The 20,228-nt window shown below is 37.0% G+C and overlaps 1 protein-coding gene across 2 annotated transcripts in view; it reads right to left on the minus strand.

The window, feature by feature from the left end:
- LOC111637934 (neuronal PAS domain-containing protein 4-like) overlaps window positions 1–20,228 on the minus strand; it is a 52,486-nt gene that overhangs the window by 23,893 nt on the left and 8,365 nt on the right. For both annotated transcript variants that reach the window (XM_023383545.1, XM_023383546.1), the window contains exon 2: window positions 11,221–11,402. In XM_023383545.1, coding sequence (XP_023239313.1) covers window positions 11,221–11,402 — 182 coding nt within the window. The remainder of the gene's footprint in view (window positions 1–11,220; window positions 11,403–20,228) is intronic.

The raw sequence follows: 20,228 nt of genomic DNA on the forward strand, positions 1-20,228 counted from the left end.
TTACGTGTCGCCAGCCCGAAATGCCTGGTAAATGATGTTTCCGCAAAGAACATTTGAATATTTCCATCCAGATTAGAGGATCGCTTCATCTTTTTCAATTTTTTAAAAATAATACTTTGGCCAGTGGATAATTATAAATTCCCATCTTTGCAGGCGCAATCAAACCAAACTAGGACTTTTGTATAGCACTCCTTAACCGACTTAACTTATGGAGACTGCGATCCTGCAACGGACTGTACACGGGATAAAAGGCCAGTACGTCAACCAGTTTTCCGGTTTGGCATCTAGCCTCATAGCATTTCAGGGATGTTGTAGGGGCGAGGCAAAAGATCGTAAAATGACTCAGACAGTAATTCCCGTGCAGCCCGTTGTCCAAAAGGGTCAAGGATGTGGGTGGTGGCGCGTGGCATGCAGCACCCTTTTCTTGACGGCCTGGATGGAGAAGATAGACAACGACTGTCAAAAAATAAAGTTTAAGAAATTAAAACAAAGAAAAGGTAAATGGAAGGGGCGAAGCGCTGGCTAAAATGTTTCGCAGATGTTTTAAAGATGCAGATTTTAATCTCTACAATCTTAACGACGTATTTATTCATCGATCCTTTTTTTAACATGCCCGTTTACTCGTTTGTTATCGGATAATACTTACACGGTGTCGTTTTCTCGAGTTAAACGGATTTCTGTGGAGTAGACAAAGGAGACTGCCGATACGCCGCAACTAGATCTAAATATGGCACGCTTGTCAGCCCGTAGTAATCCCTAATTATAATATAAATGCGCCCCGTAATATGTTAATGGCGCTATTACCACGCTGACAGAGTATAATGTTTCTTGGTTAAGTGGTTTTGGAATGTCTAGGATGTTGCACGCTCTAGGCTTCGAAGCATTTCAGATATCATCTTAACTTTCCAAAGATCACGTTCAGAACAGCATAGGGTTATGGTGGGCATAATAGCCTACGAAACGAATTTTAGAAGGCCTAATAGAGCAATTTTTAGGTTGGGTTCTATCGTATCGTGCATGGGTCCATCGTCTAGACTGGATCCTGGCGTGGGTGCTAATTTCGCCCCGAGCTAAATAAAATACCACCAAAATAAGTGCGATTTCTGTCCGATTTTCAACGGGATTAACGTAGCCAGATAATAATTAATAAGCGTATTATGAGGAAAAAATGCAAAAATTTTCCAATTTAGAGAGGAAACGAGAGAGGCCAGCGTCCGTTTTCATGCGAAGGGCGTAAGAGAGTAGAAATAATTAGATGGGGATGCAGCTAATGGAATCCGTTGTGCCCATCACGTGACTAACATCCTGCTGAATGCGCCATCTACGCGTGTGTGTCGAGTCGACCGGGCACACCCAGCCAAGTAGGTCCCCCTCACTTATTCCCCTTTTACTTTTCCGCGTTTAATAGCAGTCCGCCCCGGTCGCTGTTTAATAGTCGGTTGGAGAAAAAGCCAAAACAAAACACTTTTGCCTTCGAAAAAAAGAACAAAAATTACCTCGATTTTTGCTTTATTTAATAGTAAAATTCCTCGTACTCCCGTGGCTTCCATATTCCAATAATCGTCATTAATTCAGCCGCTACTGTTAATTAACAATTCCGATAGGGTCGAAGATAGTCACATCATCCCGGCAACGTAGCCTAGCGAAACAGGTTATGATTGATTTATGCATTAATTGTTATTTTAATTTCGGGCGAACCTAAATGCAAAGCTAATGTAGATCCGTAACGTAACTTATAATCTGCTAATGCCATTCGCATTAATGCATTAAATAACAGTAATGTAGAGACAGTAATACATAAGTATAGAGTCGGAAAGAAGTAATCTCACTCCATTTCTTCCTTAAATAAGGAAAAATATGCAATAAATATCCAGGAAGAGTTGTTGCAGTCGACTCCCTCTTGTGATTTTTAGGAAAGGAAATTACTATATTTCCTTCCCTAACTAGTTCAGTATCATTTCATTTTTATGTACTCGCATTTCTTACTCCGATTTGAACGTTAAGAGCTCTGCACGTTTTCTTTAGATCTACTTTTTACTGAGATGATAGAGAAAAGCTCCACTTTTGTGGAGAGGGCTCCGTAGAAGCATTAGAAAAGAATGTAAATCAGAAAGAACAAACACCTCTGCACGTAGAGATTTAGTTGTAGGTCTGTGCAGCGCTCTCTGAATAACGTTCGGGATGAGGATTTAAGTTAGGAAACTGTCAGGGCCAGAGAAGAATCGAAGGATCATTTCCACTTGAGTTACCACCGGAGTGCAGACAGAACTAGGTTGGGGAGAGGATACGAGAGATAAATGGTTACGATTACACGCGATATCTCGTATGTCCTTTGGGATAAGAAAAACTGTATAAATATCAATAAATCACTCGGCCGAACCTCCTACGGCGAAGTCGTACGGTTTGACTGTTCGGTTGGCCCATCCCTCTGACCGGCGGTTACACACCCAGACGCGGTGCGCGTGTGTGTTCCGACAATAGGGTGAGGACAAGCCATCGAATAAAACAGTTCCTCCCCAGTGCGGCGCTCATTAACACTTCTGCATCCGTACGACCGTAGACTTAATTCTTTCCCATTCATCACTTCGGAGCGAGAACCACTGGCTCTATCCATCACTCGCATCCTGGAACTTCCACCCGTTTGTCTCATCTAAATAACGCTTATTTATGTCGTTTGATTGTATCGAGCCGACTTCACCCAAAACTTCTCCCCAAAAAGCAAACATCAACCTTCAGGTTCACTGAACGTCTTATGGAGCCGGAGCCGCGCTTTAATTTCCTACCGGCTTAATCGTCTCCATCTGAGTGCTTCTTAATTTTTAAACCCCTATCCAATTTTTTCTCCGACTATGTCCGGTTTTCGAGAGAAGAGGTAAATCCGCCCTCGAATAGTTCTAATATTAGAAAGGACGGCGACCCAGACGTCGAAATCCCAATGACTCTTCTTCTCTAATTTAATTAAGCAACTATAACGACTTAATTGGTCGGCATATTCACAATAACTACCCAAAAGGACTCGCGAATTTCCTCGAAACTTTTATAGAGTGAAAGGTGCGAATTTGGCGGCGCGACGGAATAATTGCGCTTTAGATAAGGCAATTTGAAGGACAAAGCGTAGTGTTAATGAAGACTTGATGGTTTATTACAAAGGAAAGCAGCATTGTTGACAGGACGGAGAAACTGGGCGGGAGAGAACGGTGTCCTCACGACTACCAGTAGGTACTAGCTAATGATAGCGCTTCTGCAGACTTTACTTTAATGGGAGGTATTAATTCCCAGGCGGTGCTTTGTGCACTCGTACGAATAGTCGTGGTAGCGGTTTGAAGTAATAACGGAGAAAAGTGGCAAATTAATTTTAACTGTATGTTAAATTTTCCCAGCCAGACTGAGTTTCCACAACCTCGATAACACGGTAAGAATTTTCACCAGTGAACCACCTCCGGCGCAACACGACACCCCCGATCGGCTTGTCGGAAGTGCTAAGTAATGAAAACATCGTGTTAAGACGACGAAATGACATAGTAACAACTTTTGGACTGTAAATTATTTGAGTTGTGTATTTGGCCCCCAGTCAATCACTTTGTATTTTAATCTTTAGTTACGAAAATGGATATAATTTGTGTTGAACATTTAGTTTTTGTCGTCGTTCGTGATCTATTTTTAGTAAATGGAAATGCATTATTAGGAGCGTGTAATTTATAAAGAATGCATTCGAAGTTTGAATTATATCCTTTACTTCTGAAAGTCTGATTCATTGACAATCGATTAACAAACGTCATGCGTAATTTCATATGGCTGCTGTACTGTAAATATGTAACTTATTTGCTTACGCGTATATTATACTAGCGAATAAAAAATATTATAAGTAATTTGTGTAGATTTTGTAATTTCCATCATTTCTGTCAGTTTTTGTAGGAGAGGACTTGGAACGAGTTTCCTGTAAAGAGTACGAAATGAAAAAACTGTCATTTGTATTCATTACAAGAAAACTCTTGTATTTGGCATATAGGAAAACGGCTGAATTTATTCGTAGTTAGAATTTCAGAATAATATCCCTAGAGGCAGCTAAAGATACGTTTTGCGTGTTTTTAGTACGCAAAGAAAACTGAAACTTTATCAGATGAAGCGAAATGATGCGTTTGAGATAATTGCATATCTTCTCAGACCTCGAATCAAATGAGAAAGAAGGGTAGAGGTCAAAAGAAAGATATTTACCGATTCGTTTCATTTTTTGCAATATAATTGCTGCCGTTTGCCACCCGAGAAAAATGATCTACCGCTCGAAGTAACGAGGTATTAAATGAAGGAGTAAATTAATTCACGTAGGCTATTCTTTTCTATTTGCAAGGATGGGCTTTTTTAGAGTCCACCCTTCGATCCATCATGGGCGTTATTTCGAATGATGCGCTTTTTTTTCTCGATTCGAATTGCTCTTTTTCTGCTTTTTTCCCTTCCTTTGTTGTTATTGAAGTATAATGCTAAGAGCATAATTTTAGAAAAGATAATAAAATTTCCTTATTTGCAATACTAAAGTGCTTTTATCGAATTTTTTGTTTCTCTTAATAATAAAATTTACGGTAAAAGCTTTATTTATTTACTATATTAAAGATCCTATATATCAATTTAAAAGTTAGAACTGGAAAATATTTTTTGATTAAGATAGACAATTTAAATTCCTCTTATAAATATGTAAAGAGCGTAAGCTTCTATCTTAATTCAGGAAAGAATTCGAGACAAGTCTCTTATTGTTCTTGGAAAATATATCTAAAAATATTTCAGTAGAGATTAAGCAGAGCACAACACAGGGAAAAAAAAATTCGTCTGGCTTTCAGGTAAGAGCATCGGAGAGAAACTAATTAATGAAAGTAAGTAGGATCCGAGAGGTAACCATCCCAGTGCAGATAGTCTATAGAAGCACGAACGACTCGGAGGGACAAAGAATGCGGATGCCATTCTCTTAACGACTGTGTCCGCTCATCTAAAAGGCGGCAGCGCAATCGTCCGAAATGAATGGGTGGACCACGTTAAAGCGTCTATTGTCGTTTTTAAAATTCATTCCCCGGACTCTCTCTTCCATTGTGCAATGACTTTCTACGAACCGGAACTTCTACTAGAACCCCACCCGTTCGGACACGTGGTGACACGTGGTTTTTCGGGCCTACGGACTCCGCCCGCACGACACAACCCCACGCCTCCATCGATCACGTGATGAGGGGGTGGAACCATTAATTAACCATGACCCGACCGCAGCTTTTCTGAAAGGATACTGACACGCGGAGGCTAGCATCCCTCGAGAATCGCAAATTTTTCGCTTTACTCGCGTTTAAAATTTACAGAATTTTAACTTTAAGAGTTGTAAAATATTTTTACTTTTATATTTTTGTTTTTGGCGAAAAAGGAATTGCGAAATTAAAGGATTAATAGACCTATAAAAAAGGCCTAATTTGCATGTCGAATGAGAAATGGCGCCCATTATTAAAAGGACGTTTTGTCTAAACTCCCGCTACACATAACAGTCTCGTAAAAACACTTTTACGACCCGAAAGTATAACACTCCCATATTTTTCCTATGAGTTGGTTCCATATTAACATTTTTTAATAGTCTAACATCGGCGATATGATTTGTCGCAGGGAGTATTCCCTCATAATTTATATATTTTTATACGTACGGGGTTTAAAGTTATAATTTTCTAAGAGTGTTTCCACCTGAAGAGATCCTCTTAGATCGTAAAACGGCCTCTAATTCTTTTACGACTGAAGCGTCTTCTGCCAGCGACATGTTGGACACAAAATCAAGAACTAATAGACTATGACTTTAGAGGTAAGCTTTACCCGCCTTGTGTTGAGAGGAGATGCTCCCCTCGGGGCACAGTTGCAGCAAAGACGCCTACGTTCTTTTGACGAATGTTCCTGTGCACACATAACCCGGACGGAGCCTCCTTTAGTCGTGCCTGATCCCTAGAGGGACACCCGTGACGTCATCGGCAAACACAAACAGGTGAAAGCCAATTCCCGAGTAACAACTGCGTTGATAGACCCATCCGATACACTTCAAAAACCGAACTGACTCCGCATTAAAAATCCCGGTACAATACTCTTCTCTTCTCTTCTCAAGTACTCTTCTGACCGGGGCAAATCTTCCAAAGAATTTAAATACAAACATTCTAGATTCTTACGAATTATTTAATGTAGATTTTTTATGGCTCGTAACGGCACGGTAAATTATAGAATTTGCCGAATACGAAAAAGTCGTTTCGAATATTTAATACGAAATACGATAATTATGTATAAGCAGCAGTTTAGTAATCGTCAGTGGCATGAAGAGATTTGTTTTTTTAATCTGCCGACAATTGTTTCTTGTTTTAGTTAATCGCTCGTAATTCATTAGTTGACGCTTCCTGTATGAGCCACACATGTCTGGAAGCTAATCGCAGACGTCTGCAGAATCCTAACGAACCTATACTGAATTACAACCGTTGACCCCTAGAAATGGCGTTCATCCGAGACCTCTTTGGCGTCAACCATAAAAGTCGGGGAAAATCCCGTCATTATCTATATCTCGAGATTATTTATAACAGTCAAACCCAAAGGGATAAGTCGGGTATCTCCACTAATCACACTCTTGCTACCTTTGAATACACAACTAGCCGGCGCAGATAAACCTCACCTCCCGCTTCCTGGACTCTTCCCGTCCAATCGACGGTTAAATTGATTAGCATTCTATTTAATGCCCAACCTGGGTCGGAGTTTAAGGTTGGTCGAACACGTGGTTTCGGTACGGCTCGGAAGCCAAGTACGCCGAATAGCGTCGGATTTTCGGGTGCAGTATACACGTCAAAGGGTTAAGGCTCATCGTATGCGCCGGAATTTACAAGAGGCCCAAAGTCGCGTAGGAATGTCAGCATGTGCACTTAATTTCGGTCGAGTACTGGAACAAGTCGGCATTGCTTGGTAGAATCCTACTTTATTTTAAGATAATTACCAAGAAGATAAGTCTCAATTGGAATTAATATTACGGGTTCGAATTGCAGATTAATATTTAATAATTATCCACACTTCAATCTACAGTTTATTTTCTAACTTACTCGTTATTCTAATACGCCACGCGTTCAAATCTTATCCGAAAAATATATTAATAATTAAAGCGTTAATCTTCGTTATAACTCAGAAAAGGAAATAAACACTCCCAGACAAGAAGAAACAAGCCATTACGTTTGATAGAAATAACAATTAATAGTCTGACATGTGTTTGGGTTCTCGAATCGACTAGTTCATTAGACATGTGAGTACCTCATAAATAGTTTTAGTGAATACGAATATAAGTTGCATAAACAAACGGCCTCTTCGTTTATTAAACTTCCGGCTTACGAAAAATTATTTAAGTTGTATATAAGTTATGCAGAATCTGATCCCGAATGAATCCCCACGTTGCACGATAAGGATTCGGATTCAAATTCGATTCGAATCGTCGTAATTTTCTCACGAGAAGTTCGGGTCGGGTCTTCTTCCCATCCTCGTCTACGTTAGTCGACCCTATTTCCGATAGGGCTCGCCCACAATGGCCATAATTGAGGCCATCTCGTAAACTGCTTGTTTTCCACTGGTATTAATACGATCGAAATGACAGAAGTTCTCTCTTGTGCAAACAAATACTGTTTTAATTTGAATATTTACTTTCTTTGATCAAACGAGTAGGAAATTTTCTTCCTACTTTTTTACTGCTTAACATCCAATAATCAGCATGAAGGCTTCCCAATATTTTTCTCATTCTTTAATCTTCGAACATTGCATCCAGTCAGTCTGATCTTTTTTGTCGGAAAACTTTTCCTGTAAGATTTATCTGCCAGAAAGGAGGCAAGAAATAATTAATTAATTATAATTAATTACATTTTGTCTTCACTCTTTTTTAAAAATTACATATACGAGATTTGTACAAGATCCATTTGGAGTCGGAACTCGAATGGCCGTTTTAACAGGTTTGATGTTCAGATCGGCAGAGATTTTTGACATTTTGAACTTCATCCCGTATGTAAATATAGAGGTATATAAATAATAAAAAGAATGGCTTGTTGGTCGACAAACTCGATGGTGGAAACGGACGGGACGGAATGATCCCTTAACCTGTTTTTCTCGGAAAGAATCGGGACAGAAAATCACGCAAATGTGGGCTAAGTCGAGCGAGTTCAAGATGATAAATTGTATAAATTTAGTAATTTGATCTTTCCTCCCCTAATGGAAATCTTTTCCTGTTTCTTCGGAAGTCGAACGTCATTATCACGACTCGATGTGTAAACAGCATTAATCGTTGCCCCCGGGCAAATATGGAGCCAACATCGATGGCCATCGAATGTGGATAACTTACGCGGCGACGACATTTTAAATGGCGTCGTTGGTCTAATAGTCGGTCGGTCCTCACTAATTATTCGAATCGGAGACAATGGGGGATTTGCGTGAAAGCATTGGGACAGAAAGGCATTCGTCATCGTTAGGTAAATGGTTGGCGGGGGAGACACAATACTATGGTTTTTTCTTTCGACTTATCCCTGTGTTCTTTTTGTCGCTTTTGTCTAAACGCCAGTTCCGAACGATAAGAGTCTGGCAATATTTTATACAGGTTTTAAATAAAAAGAAAAGTCTAATGATAGATCTACGGAATATCCCGTGTTTCGGATGGGCGCGTAGAGCCTTAATAAGTAACATGCACAAGCCCGAAAATGAACTTCCTCTTCTTTTTATAAATTATATCAATGGGCTCAATTAATCGGTGGATTTCTTCCCGGAAATGTTTGCAGAACATTGTTTTCCAGCGTGATTGGTAAAATTACATCTTAATTGCGCCAAGAACAAATCTAAGTCATGCAAAATGCTAAGTGGCCGTAGCTGCAAATGGGCTCCGCTTCGCCGCCCAACCGTAGGTTCGATAGATCAACGTTCAGTAAAAGCTGATGGCCTGGCCTAACTAGGCGCAACTTTAGTGAATTTGTGGTCAGCCGACGGTCGTTCACTCGGTTTGTTTGTCGCGTGACTACCGTTCACAAAAGAATTGATGCGCTTCCCACGTTGACGATCTTCTCGAAAATGGAGCATCATCTTGGAATCCGTAAGCAAAAAACATTCCGGTCAGGAATACACTAGCAAAACCGGGCAGCTGACAAAAAGTTTCGTCTTTCAATGTTATCGCCCGCAGATTTAGCCAAGGATGGTAAAATATTGCAATAAAAAAGTACAATACGTTCTATACTCGTAAGAGAATTACATAAGAGCTGAGTGTTTCTACAGTTCATATTCATTACGAATGCAATTTGCAAAAAGAATGTACCTTCATTAACTTCTGTAAAAACTCATTTTAGGATCTTGAGAAGATAAACGATTGTCATTGATGATTTTTTTCCTCCCCTTCTTCTTTCGTCTTTTTAGCGTAATAGAAAAGTGGAGAAAATACATAAAAAATTCCAAGAAAAACTTCTTAATAGCTTGTCGAATTTTGTTTGAATTATCCACTTTCTATTTTTCTGCATGTCTAGACAGATGGAAAATAAAAACACGCGTCATTTTTTTCTGCATAGCAATTCTTTTAGCAAAAATGTAAATGTCAATTCTGATAAATTAACCCAAATGAGCCGTTTCGGATGAAGTTACTTACGAGTTTTATGTTAATTGTAATGCTAATTATAATTGCGTTTATATTTCTTGATTATTAAGCAAAAATAATTGTTCCGATTGACGAAACCGGCGATGTGTTCGGTTGCTGGTGATGATTTACACTAATTGCGTTATCATGGACTTCTAATTCAAAAATACTGTTTTATAAAAAAGTGTTGGTATATTTATACTAAACGGTAAAAGATCAGAAACTCCCGATTCTGTATTTCGTAATCAGTGCGAGAGTAACTCTTCTTCATTGTCAAAAACGAAACGCAGTCGAAGCGCCCGAGGCAAACATTATCCCAAGGAAGAACAGCTAATCATGGCCAAGTTTTCCGGTTTGACCTCCCGTGACCTTATACTTGTATCATTGCCGATATCCTCGTTTGCATCGCGTGCTTCGAGGACATTCGACAACCCTTAGCTGTCCAAATGTCAAAGCTAGCAGAGATTGGTATACCGGATCACGTCTGGGCTGCTACACCCTCTGGGAAGAGTAGCGTCACCTACGCCCCGCATATCCTCCCTTATATTTCTTAGCTAGTGCTACAAGGGCGTGTGGTATATGAGTTGCGTGTTGCATCTGGGCTACTGACACATGCAGGAAGGAACTAAGATTATATACACGTAGCACAATTAAGAAGTAGGCTCCGGGCCATAAGCGCGGCATTGTAATTTTGCATCTTGATATATTGAAGTCTTTTTGGCTCTGTTCATTACCGAAGCTACGAATAATCGAGTTAAGACCCCGGTTTATGTGGGTGGAATGGCAATTGACCCTTGATTCGCATTCGCCTTATTACCGGTATCGAATCTCGTCGGAAAAAATTCTTCCCCGGCTGTTGTTTTCTTGATTGAATTATTATTCAACCGATGTTACTGGATTTGAATATAAAGCAGATATCTATCGTTTCGGAAAGGAAGTCTTGATATACGAGGAGGCGAAGGTTTCCTAACGATAGAAAACTTGATAGGAGAAGGAATTCGAAAAAAGCAGCCGGTTGAATTAGATCTATCTAGAACTTCCGTGTACGGAAGTGGTGGCGTGAGAATCTCTCCCCCACGGACACGACGTCGTCGTAGAAAACTCCAGAGAATTAAAGACGGCCAATTTAACAAAATATTTCGTCCTCCCCCTCATCAAACATTAAAAGATTTGGCGGTTGATTCGACTGCTCGACCACCGATTGTAAACGATACGATTTTTTCCACGGTGTATATCACCGCATGATGTACCGTCGGGCCTCCTGATATCTTTGTCCGCCTTTTTTTTTTGTTTGATGTTAGTGGGATGAACATGCGCGTCACCTTTGTTATTCCCGAAGTGCCTCGCGAATTTGTGACACCCTCGGGGTAAACGTTAGAGATAGCATCTCTGTATACCTTGGGGCATCATCTACGGGAGGTACTCGGCTTCTACCGAACACGACCAACTAGCTTTCCCATAGAGTAACATTTTCTGTGTAAAAGTTAAACTGGAGAATATTTATCTTCTCCATCTTTCACGCGTATAAATCTTTATACTTAAGAAACTAAGAAGGTAGAAGTTTTAACTAATTCTTACAAAAGACTTACCATGTTGGAAATAGTTGGCTTTCCTCACATATACGCAGACCAGCGCCATTAATTGCAACTGAGACAAACGCTGCCTGGTAGATGAGGGTAAAGGCAACAAATCCCTTAAGTTGGCAATCTCGGCATTGATTAGATCACGTCGTAACTTGGAGGCACCTTTCGTTGATTTATTGGCATCGAAACTGCAAGGAGAAAAAAAGTGTTCTTATCTAAATTGCCGAGGGATAAGTTTCCGATTTTTTAAAGGATTTTCATATAGTTTTGCATCCGAATGTTTGCAAATTTAAACGCAAGATATATAAGCCTAAATTTAAATGTTCATTAATATTTATTTAAATATTGTGTACTCTAATATTACAAATTATCTAATATGGGATTTAGTCGGTGCTGCAAATTTATTTCCAGAAAGTAAAATGTTTGCTGCCCCAAAAGCATATTCAGAAAGAAGCAGAGAAGACATTTTGTTTCCCCTTCTCTTTCTAAAATATATTTTTATATGAATATAAAATTTTAAAATCTATTTACAAAAGAAATTTCTGCATAAACATTGCCGATGATTCTTGACGAAGATAATATTTGGATCAATATTTAACTAATCATAATTTAAAGCACATTATATAAAAGTGCAATTGTTACGTTCTATACAAGAAAAATGCATTATTAATGTTGATATTTATTTATCTACATTCGTTAATCTAAGAAAATATATAACAAATTTAGCATTTGATCAATGTAACAAGGAACTTAACTCATCCTTTGATATAATGAGGAGTCTTAAAGGAGTATTCCTTTAAGACTCCTCATTATATCAAAGGAGTATTCCTTTAAGACTCCTTAATGTATTTGTTCTATCGATGCTTTTTACTACTATGACTTCGTTTGTAGGATTTATGTCCCTAAAAAAATTAATAAAATCAGCACTGAATATAGAATTATAATGTCATTAGTCCAGTTAGATACAATTCAAAATACTTATAATAAAATTTAAAGTAAATATATGAGTTTTTCATTCGTCTGGAAAGTTGTTCCTGTTAGAAAAACTAAATCAATTCTGTCACCATTAGGTACTTTCTGCGTAATTCTTGTCGAACTAACCGAAGCAGAACGACTGGCCACATCTCGAAACGGCTGGGTGAAGTTCTGTTTGACGTCATTTAAAGAAATGATAGCGAAAACAGCTATTTTCTGCTACGCCGACATCGACTGGCGGAAAATTGTAAACCTCTTAAAAGTAAATATTCTCAACTCGTACACTAAATCAAATATTATATATTACTATATATTTGCTTTTAAACTTAATAATGTATATAAAATTTTCAAATAGAGTAATGAATATGAGGTCTTACATTATGCGGAACAACTAAGAAATCTTTCCTTTTCCAATTTTACCTTCTAATGTTTACTATAAAAGTCTTTTGTTGCTAATGATAGTCACCTTTCGAACTTTTAGATAATTTATTTTCTTTTTTCTTCGAAAGATGCTGGCAAAGTTACAGAAAGTCAGAGATGTTTCTTCAAATTAGTCAAAAATATGGCCCTCGTGCGATGAAAAAAACTGTAGGATATACTTACGGCCTATTCATTAATTTGCCTATATAATATTTCATTATGTAATGAATAGATGAAGATTATTCTTTATTATCTCTTTTTAATTTAAGATATTCAAAAGAACAATGAAGGAAATTATCAAAATTCGGCTTTAGTCATCATAATCGCGATGAAATTCTTTAAGATACGAAACCGTACTTTATCTGGGGAGAAACGAATCTTGGTTGATGACTCAGTAATTATCCATTGTGTTATATGAGGTCAAATTTGTGCATTAAAAAGTATCTTGGACTATAAAATTTAATTCTACTCTTTGGGTCATAAAGCTATCACATAAACCTGCTCGGCTGCGTTATTTTTTTATTTTTTTCTTATTATTATTATTATCGAGTCTTCCAGCCAATAATGTTAAAAGTCGGCTCCGCTTATTGATGTAAGGTTATACTCGACATTATCACTATCCCCTCTGTATAATGCCGCGATTTAAAATTATCGTAAAAATCATATTTGATTTTTTCTCGATTTTACGATGGTGCAAATCGATGTATACGTTAAGCTTTGGCTTTTAAAAACTGCTTTTTAAATCGATTTTAATTATTAATTGCCGGTTGGACGAGCTTAAAAGCCTTCGGAGTTGACGAGTTTAACAATAAACTCTTTCATATGTGCAGTAATCGCGTAAGTACTACGGTACTTCCTCCAACGTCGTTTCGAAAAATAATGGCGAGTATCGGGGGTATTTTCATTCTAGATTTACGTTTTAAGAGGTCGATACCTTTCAAAAATATGCAAAATATTTTCTATAATATCTTAATAACGGATATATTTCCTCAATTAAAATTACAGGTAGATTGTTAAAAGCACATTTAAGGCTTTTTACCTCTTGTATACTTTATGAGACTGTCAATTTATAATATCCATCTATACGAGATAATTAAAATTACTTTTAATTGACTCTTTAAAATGGGTATATGAAAACAAATGACCGATTATTTATATGATAAATCTCAAGGGGAGGAGAGTTACTCAAAAATACTTTACTCTTATTTGTAACTTCAAGTAGAGAGAAAAGTGAATTTTTAGTCATATTGCGTAACATTCCTATTGCAATTTCTTTAGTTTTTCGGCAGTTTATTGGACTGAATTCACCGTACAATAGCCAGAACCCGTTAAATATTCGGTTTGAGCAGAGTACGACTCGCCAATTAGATCGATTTCACGGTCATTAGAATTTTGAATGGCATTCCTACCGAATAAAATCTCTAAATATTTTCATAAATGCCATTAGTTTCTTTTTTCTTAACTTCACTGGTGAAAGGAATAAAAGTTTTTGAATTTATTTTCTAAATTTATTTAAAATTTAAATTTTAAAAAAATTTTAAATCTGTTTATAATTTTTACATTTTTACTTTACGGATAGAAAGTTGTTAATAGAAAGTTTACTTCCATCCATTATTTTTGCGTATATTCTAATATTTTTAAAACTGCTTCATTGACCCGCCTGCGTAATAATAGCCTGTTTGATCAATTTCTATTACACAAGTATGATTCTATAAATGAACAAAAGTAGTTAGGCATTTATATCTTTAGATACTTTTGGCTTCCTACAATAATGAAAAGAGATAATACAAAGAACGATAGAATCATTAATTAAATGAAAAACCTTCATTACAACATTATTGCATAATCTTTTTTCATTGTAAAAATAAAGATTTTACATTAAGGTTTATAATGGAATAAATTGATGTCTGTCTAAAAACACGGGTTAATTAATTTAGATTTCTGTACAAAAGTTTTATTGGGTTTAAAGAATATTTTCTCATTAAAAAAAATTTTTTTAAGATATAAATTTTTTTTTCCAATTCAAAATTCCACTAAGAAATTTTTATTATTGAGAAAATTAATTTGTTTTATGATTTTTTTACTCTAATTTTTGCGTTATTTCGCATTTGATTTTCACGAATAAAATAATAATAATGTAGGCAATGTCCGTCCATATTTAATAAAAATGGAATTTTGTGGGAGCATTAGGTGGAGAAGGGAGGAAATTACGAAAGACAAAAGGCAAGAAGGAAAGCGTATTTATTATATTATATAAAATGAATGCGCGCGAGAAGATGGAAGAGTTGCAGCTGGCGGTGTCTTTTGTAAACGAGTGGCTCTTCCGAGGCTATCTATTCTGGAACGGTACCGGCGAAGGGACACTCACGAAGAATTGCTGCTTCACCTGTTGCGCGCACACGCTCGACCTTTCACTGTCCCAAACAAAAGGGGGGAGAAACTATGGACGTTGCGAAAGATAGCATTTCCGTATGACGATGCTCCAATGGGGTTGGAGTCACGCAAAGATCGCCGCATCGTCCACGAAGTCATACACCTGCTGGCTCGACTCACGCCTGGGCTCGGTAGATTCCATTCAGAAGAAGTTTATCTTCTTTGAGAAATTATCGCAGATGTCTACCGACGCATTTCCAAACAGGTGATTAAGGGCCCGTTTGAAGTTTTAATTATTTATTTTTCATGATGGCTGCTTTCTTTGCCGAAATAATTGTGATAGATATCGCCGGTTCAGCACGCTACCGCCGAACAGAGTAGTACGGGTTCTCTAGCTTCTAATAGCTTAATTTATAAAATTCTACGAAAAAGTAGCGATATTTCACTGTTAGTATAGTCGCGGTTTATGTGGGATAATTGTGCCTAGTTAATGGTTCTTTTCCACTACTTAGACTGAGTGGACGTAATCCTAAGGCGATTTTCCCATTGCTCCTTTCTTACGTTACTGCTTTATATTGGAACAGGAACGATACTTTTGCCACCGTTCGCTTTATAATTATGCCTTAAATTAGCATATTCTTTAGCGAATTTTAATACTTTTATAAGCTAGACTCGAATATAGTACGGGGCCACAGAATAATCGATACGTAATCTCTTGTCCTACTACCGAAGCTATTTAAAATTAATCGACTCGAAATAAAATATTGTAACTTTATTAATATGTGTTTGTTAAATTTTTTTGGCAATTTGTTTTTCTTTTGTAAATGGAGAAAATTCTGGCGAAATGATTTATATTTTTATTAAATCATATCAAATGCATAGCTAAATAAAAAATTAGTCAAGTCATTACAAGACTTTCTAGAAAAATTAAATCTATATAAATTATTTTGTTTATTTTAATTTGTAGGCTTATTAGACGATTGCAGTAAATATTTGTAATGTTCGAAGGGAAATTCGAATAAGAGAGTTTGTGTAAAAGAACTTTTATATAAATCTTGCATAAAAGGCATGGTTCTGTATAAAATTATAGAACTTATTATTATTATTTAATTCAAGCATTCATGCATAACGAAATACTAGCTTATCTCCTTTTTATAGAATAATGTTAAACTTAAATTTCTTGAAAGGTAAAAATGTCGTTATCAACAGTCAAAGCAGACATTTGTAGATTATTGATAGTATTTTGAAAGACGGAACGATTCTTGGAAACAATAACCACACGGTATTGAAAATGGCAAATGGAACAATTACCCGGCCGTGTTCTAGCACCTAGTGATTGCAAAACCAAGATGTCTGCCCCAGGCTATATGGTTAGCTATCGATCCATCGGATCACGTGACGGAGACCCCTAGGGGGTTCCGCGTCGGGATGACCCCATTGACTTCCGTGACCCTCTCCCGTTAGTTTCTCACGGATGTTGAGACTGACTTAGCCGCAGGCTCTACTAACTTTCTTCGCCGATCGTGGCCAGTTGTGATGGGCGGATGACACACGATCAGCTGGATCCTATGGAAACAGAATTTTCCGGCGCGTATTCTTGCCAAAAAAAGGCACTCTTCGAGCCTTTCGACTTAACATTTAAATTATCCGTCCGGTGCGAACGACCGTTTTTAATATCGTCTTTATGTACGGATTGTAAGAATGCATTTAGGAAAGTGGGGTCGTTTTCCCAGACAAGTTGCGCTCGGGGATAAGATTAAAAAATAAAAACTCTTCACACGTGGATATAATACGAGGGAAAATTGTCGGTTATAATAAGATGTGGGCTTTATTATCGTGGCGGCCGAAGAATGTTTCTCGTTCTCATGTCCGAGAATAGTTGTTGCGTGCCTCCTTCCTTCCTATAAATGAACATAAGCTGTAAGTTAAAATCCTATTGTTGTCACCTCTCCCATTGTCATCTCGTGCACCCAAAATAAGTTGTGTGTGACTCTTATACGAGAAGAATGCATGAGATATGCACTACTACACCACTAATGTGTTTTAAAACAGGTCAAGCTTCGATTTATTCGGTTCGGTTATCTTCTACTAATTACAAATAACCGCGAATAAGTGCTTTCCGTATCTCCTACTACAGGTTTTAAGAAATTACAAACGAAACTTTCATTTAACTCGGCAACTTATCAGAAATTTTTTTTTAGTTTCCACGCATTTCTTGGCCATTCGCAGGCCGAGAAATTTTGCGTAAACAAAATGATTAGAAATTTTGCATTTTACCATATCTTACGAAATAATTTCCGATGGGCATTCCCCGGTGTAAACCGTGATTCGTGACCATAAAATCTCTCCAGCATGATACATAAAACAAGCTATAGGCCCAAACATCCATTAAGCTTGATTTCTCTAGTATTATATGCATTTATAGTAGTCAATGAACTTTAATAATTTACCCGAAAGACATCGGCATCCTTATTAAGCAAATGAACATTAAGAAAAAGAATTCGAGTCAATAACAATTGCAATCTTTCTCTAACATCGATATAAAAATTAACTACCCTTTACACCGCTGCATGTTCTCTATTTGATTGTTACATTGAAGACTACAATTCCAACTCGTACAGTTTTTTATACACAGTTTTCATCCGTTAAAAAAAGACGAAAAAAAGTATAAAATTTTACAAACGGGATACCTGTTCATACTCAATTAAAACGGATAAGTTGGACAATCTTCAATTATAAAATTAATGGTTAAGATGGCGTTTATAACGCATTGGCACTCTTTAGATCCGACGTTCGTGGCGATTTTTTTCCCTGGGTACGAGCATTAAAAAAGGGGAGCCTCCCTACGCTCCGAGATACTAAGAGGGTCGGCTCATAGTGATTAATAAGCCCGAGTTCACGGAGAACAAAGGACGTTAATATAATAAACCTACTCTCATATACAATATAGTTATTAGACGGGCATTAAAGTAGAGAAATAATCAGAAAATGCAGCCAGTAAGCTAATAGAGGAGTGTTTTAAGTCGAAATAATTATCAAACTCGACAGATGGCGCTAAACGTTAATCAAATAAAAGAGCCAAAGGATTAATTAATAAGTGAAGAGGGCTAACGAGGCGCCCAGAAGAAGACTTTGTATCAATTAGAAGCCATCCAATCGGCTGTTTAATCGGGCGGACGTAAGCTTTAATTAGACACAAGATGATTAGATATGCACTATCCGGACGGCGCATGGTGTCTTTTTGTTGCATCCGCGTGAGTGACAGAAAAATTTATAGTTGATAATTGCTAGACCATCCGTGGATCACTTACATGCATTTATCAAAATGGTTTGGCCATCGACTGCATCTGAGAGCAGACCGAAAACCGGTTCTTAGGTCCGCGAACGTCTGGCACATAAGCCTGCGCATACTCACTTGTCAAATATTCTGGGACACACGGAGGGCAAAGAGCATCCAACCGGTTGGATCATCCCTTTAAAAATTGAAAAAAAGAGAAGACTCTATCGGACACAATGCAGAGTAATGTCCTCTTTAATATCGAAAGCTGCTCCTCTCCACCATTTTGGGACATCCCTTTATCGTCTTAATACCCTGCCGGGGGATTTTTAAGACGATGAAGGCTTTTCCAACGGCTCTGGCTAATAAAACTAATAAAAACGCACTTGTACCTCGTGTTCGGATTACTCGTGCAGTACCTCGTTTACTTTAGAAAATTAGTTCTAAAGTATGCACTTAAAATTTTGCATAAAATATTTATTCATAGTATAAATATTATTTGTTTATTTAGTAACAACTCGAATTATAAATGCAAAAACAATGCAAATTTTTTTTATATACATTATGATCAAAGACTAATTCCATTCTAATTCGAGACACAATATTGTAAAAAGTTCAAAGCGAATTGTTTGATAATTCTAGGCTTGCACTTTTCGTAAATTTACCAGAATTATTTATATTTGGCACAATTCTATTAAATTAGTTTCTGTAGTGTTTCCTGTTTCTTATTATTGCAATGTAATTTGAAATTGTATTGCATAACGTCTAGTGCAAGATGCATTTCCGTCATGCAAACTTCTCGTCGATAACCGAATGAACACGCTTCTTAAAAATAATAATAATAACTGTGTAATTAATGGCGTTTTATTGTTACAGTTAAAGACATTTAGGTTTATAGTTTTGAAATAATTTGCGCCGGTAGATGCAAAGGAGACAGTTTTCTCCAATCAGATAGGATCTAAGAGGTGACGTCCCGCGGGTAGAAGTGCAAATCTTTGTAAATCCATTAGTAGTTAGTGTACGACTTTGAGAGATTATAGTAAAGCACTTCTCCGGAATATCCCTTCGATGATCAAAGTGGTTATTAAACTGGTCTTTTTACGACATTTTGGGGAAATGAATCAGAAGAAAAAAAGGGGAGACTCGTATGAATGATAAGAAAATGCATAGTCCGTAAAAAATTTAGGGAGGGAGAAAAATGCCTTAACTGTTTTTAGTCTTTGTCGTTAATGATGCTTATAAAAAGAACTGTGCGGGGTCCATTCTCTTTAAAACTGTTTACAGACAGCCATAAATACGACATTCCGAGTTGGTTTTATGTAAGGTCTCTATGTTTAACTGTGGGTGGTCTGGGATGAGTATGGTACACATTCTAGTCCTCTTTACAGTAGAATACTTCCATTTAAATTCATAATGTGCTCTTAATATGCAAATTACACGAGCGCGGGATGAATGGTGGTTTTGCTTCTGATTTGAATTATTGCCCGATATTATACCGAGTTTTTTTCATAATTAGTTCATAATTATCGCGGCTGTCTTATTTAAATTTCTTAATTTGTGTTACCTTTCCAATTGCCAGTACTATTATGGTCACTGAAGAATTCTAAGCATTTGAACTTCTGCTAAAGTGATGCGTTAGAAATTCTTTCCGTGTCCTTAATGTCCTAATTAACTATACTCTTAAATATGCCAATTAAAATTGAAGCTGTTACATAATTAATTGTTTTTAGAATATTTTAATTAGTTAAATATAAAAGTTTTAGTAAATTTTAGCAGCGAGATATTTTCTAATTATTCACTTTTACTAAAGTAAAGAATTTTGCTTTGATTCTATATGGATCGAAATATCAAACACATAGCAAAGTCTATGCCACTATTTACAGCATTAGCGTTACACCGCTTATATCCTATCATCTGAAGCCTATTATATATGATTAAATATAATATCAATTTTTAAATTATTATATAA

Source organism: Centruroides sculpturatus, unplaced genomic scaffold, assembly GCF_000671375.1.
Source record: "Centruroides sculpturatus isolate CEXI.00-Female unplaced genomic scaffold, Cexi_2.0 scaffold1208, whole genome shotgun sequence".
Taxonomy (NCBI): domain Eukaryota; kingdom Metazoa; phylum Arthropoda; class Arachnida; order Scorpiones; family Buthidae; genus Centruroides; species Centruroides sculpturatus.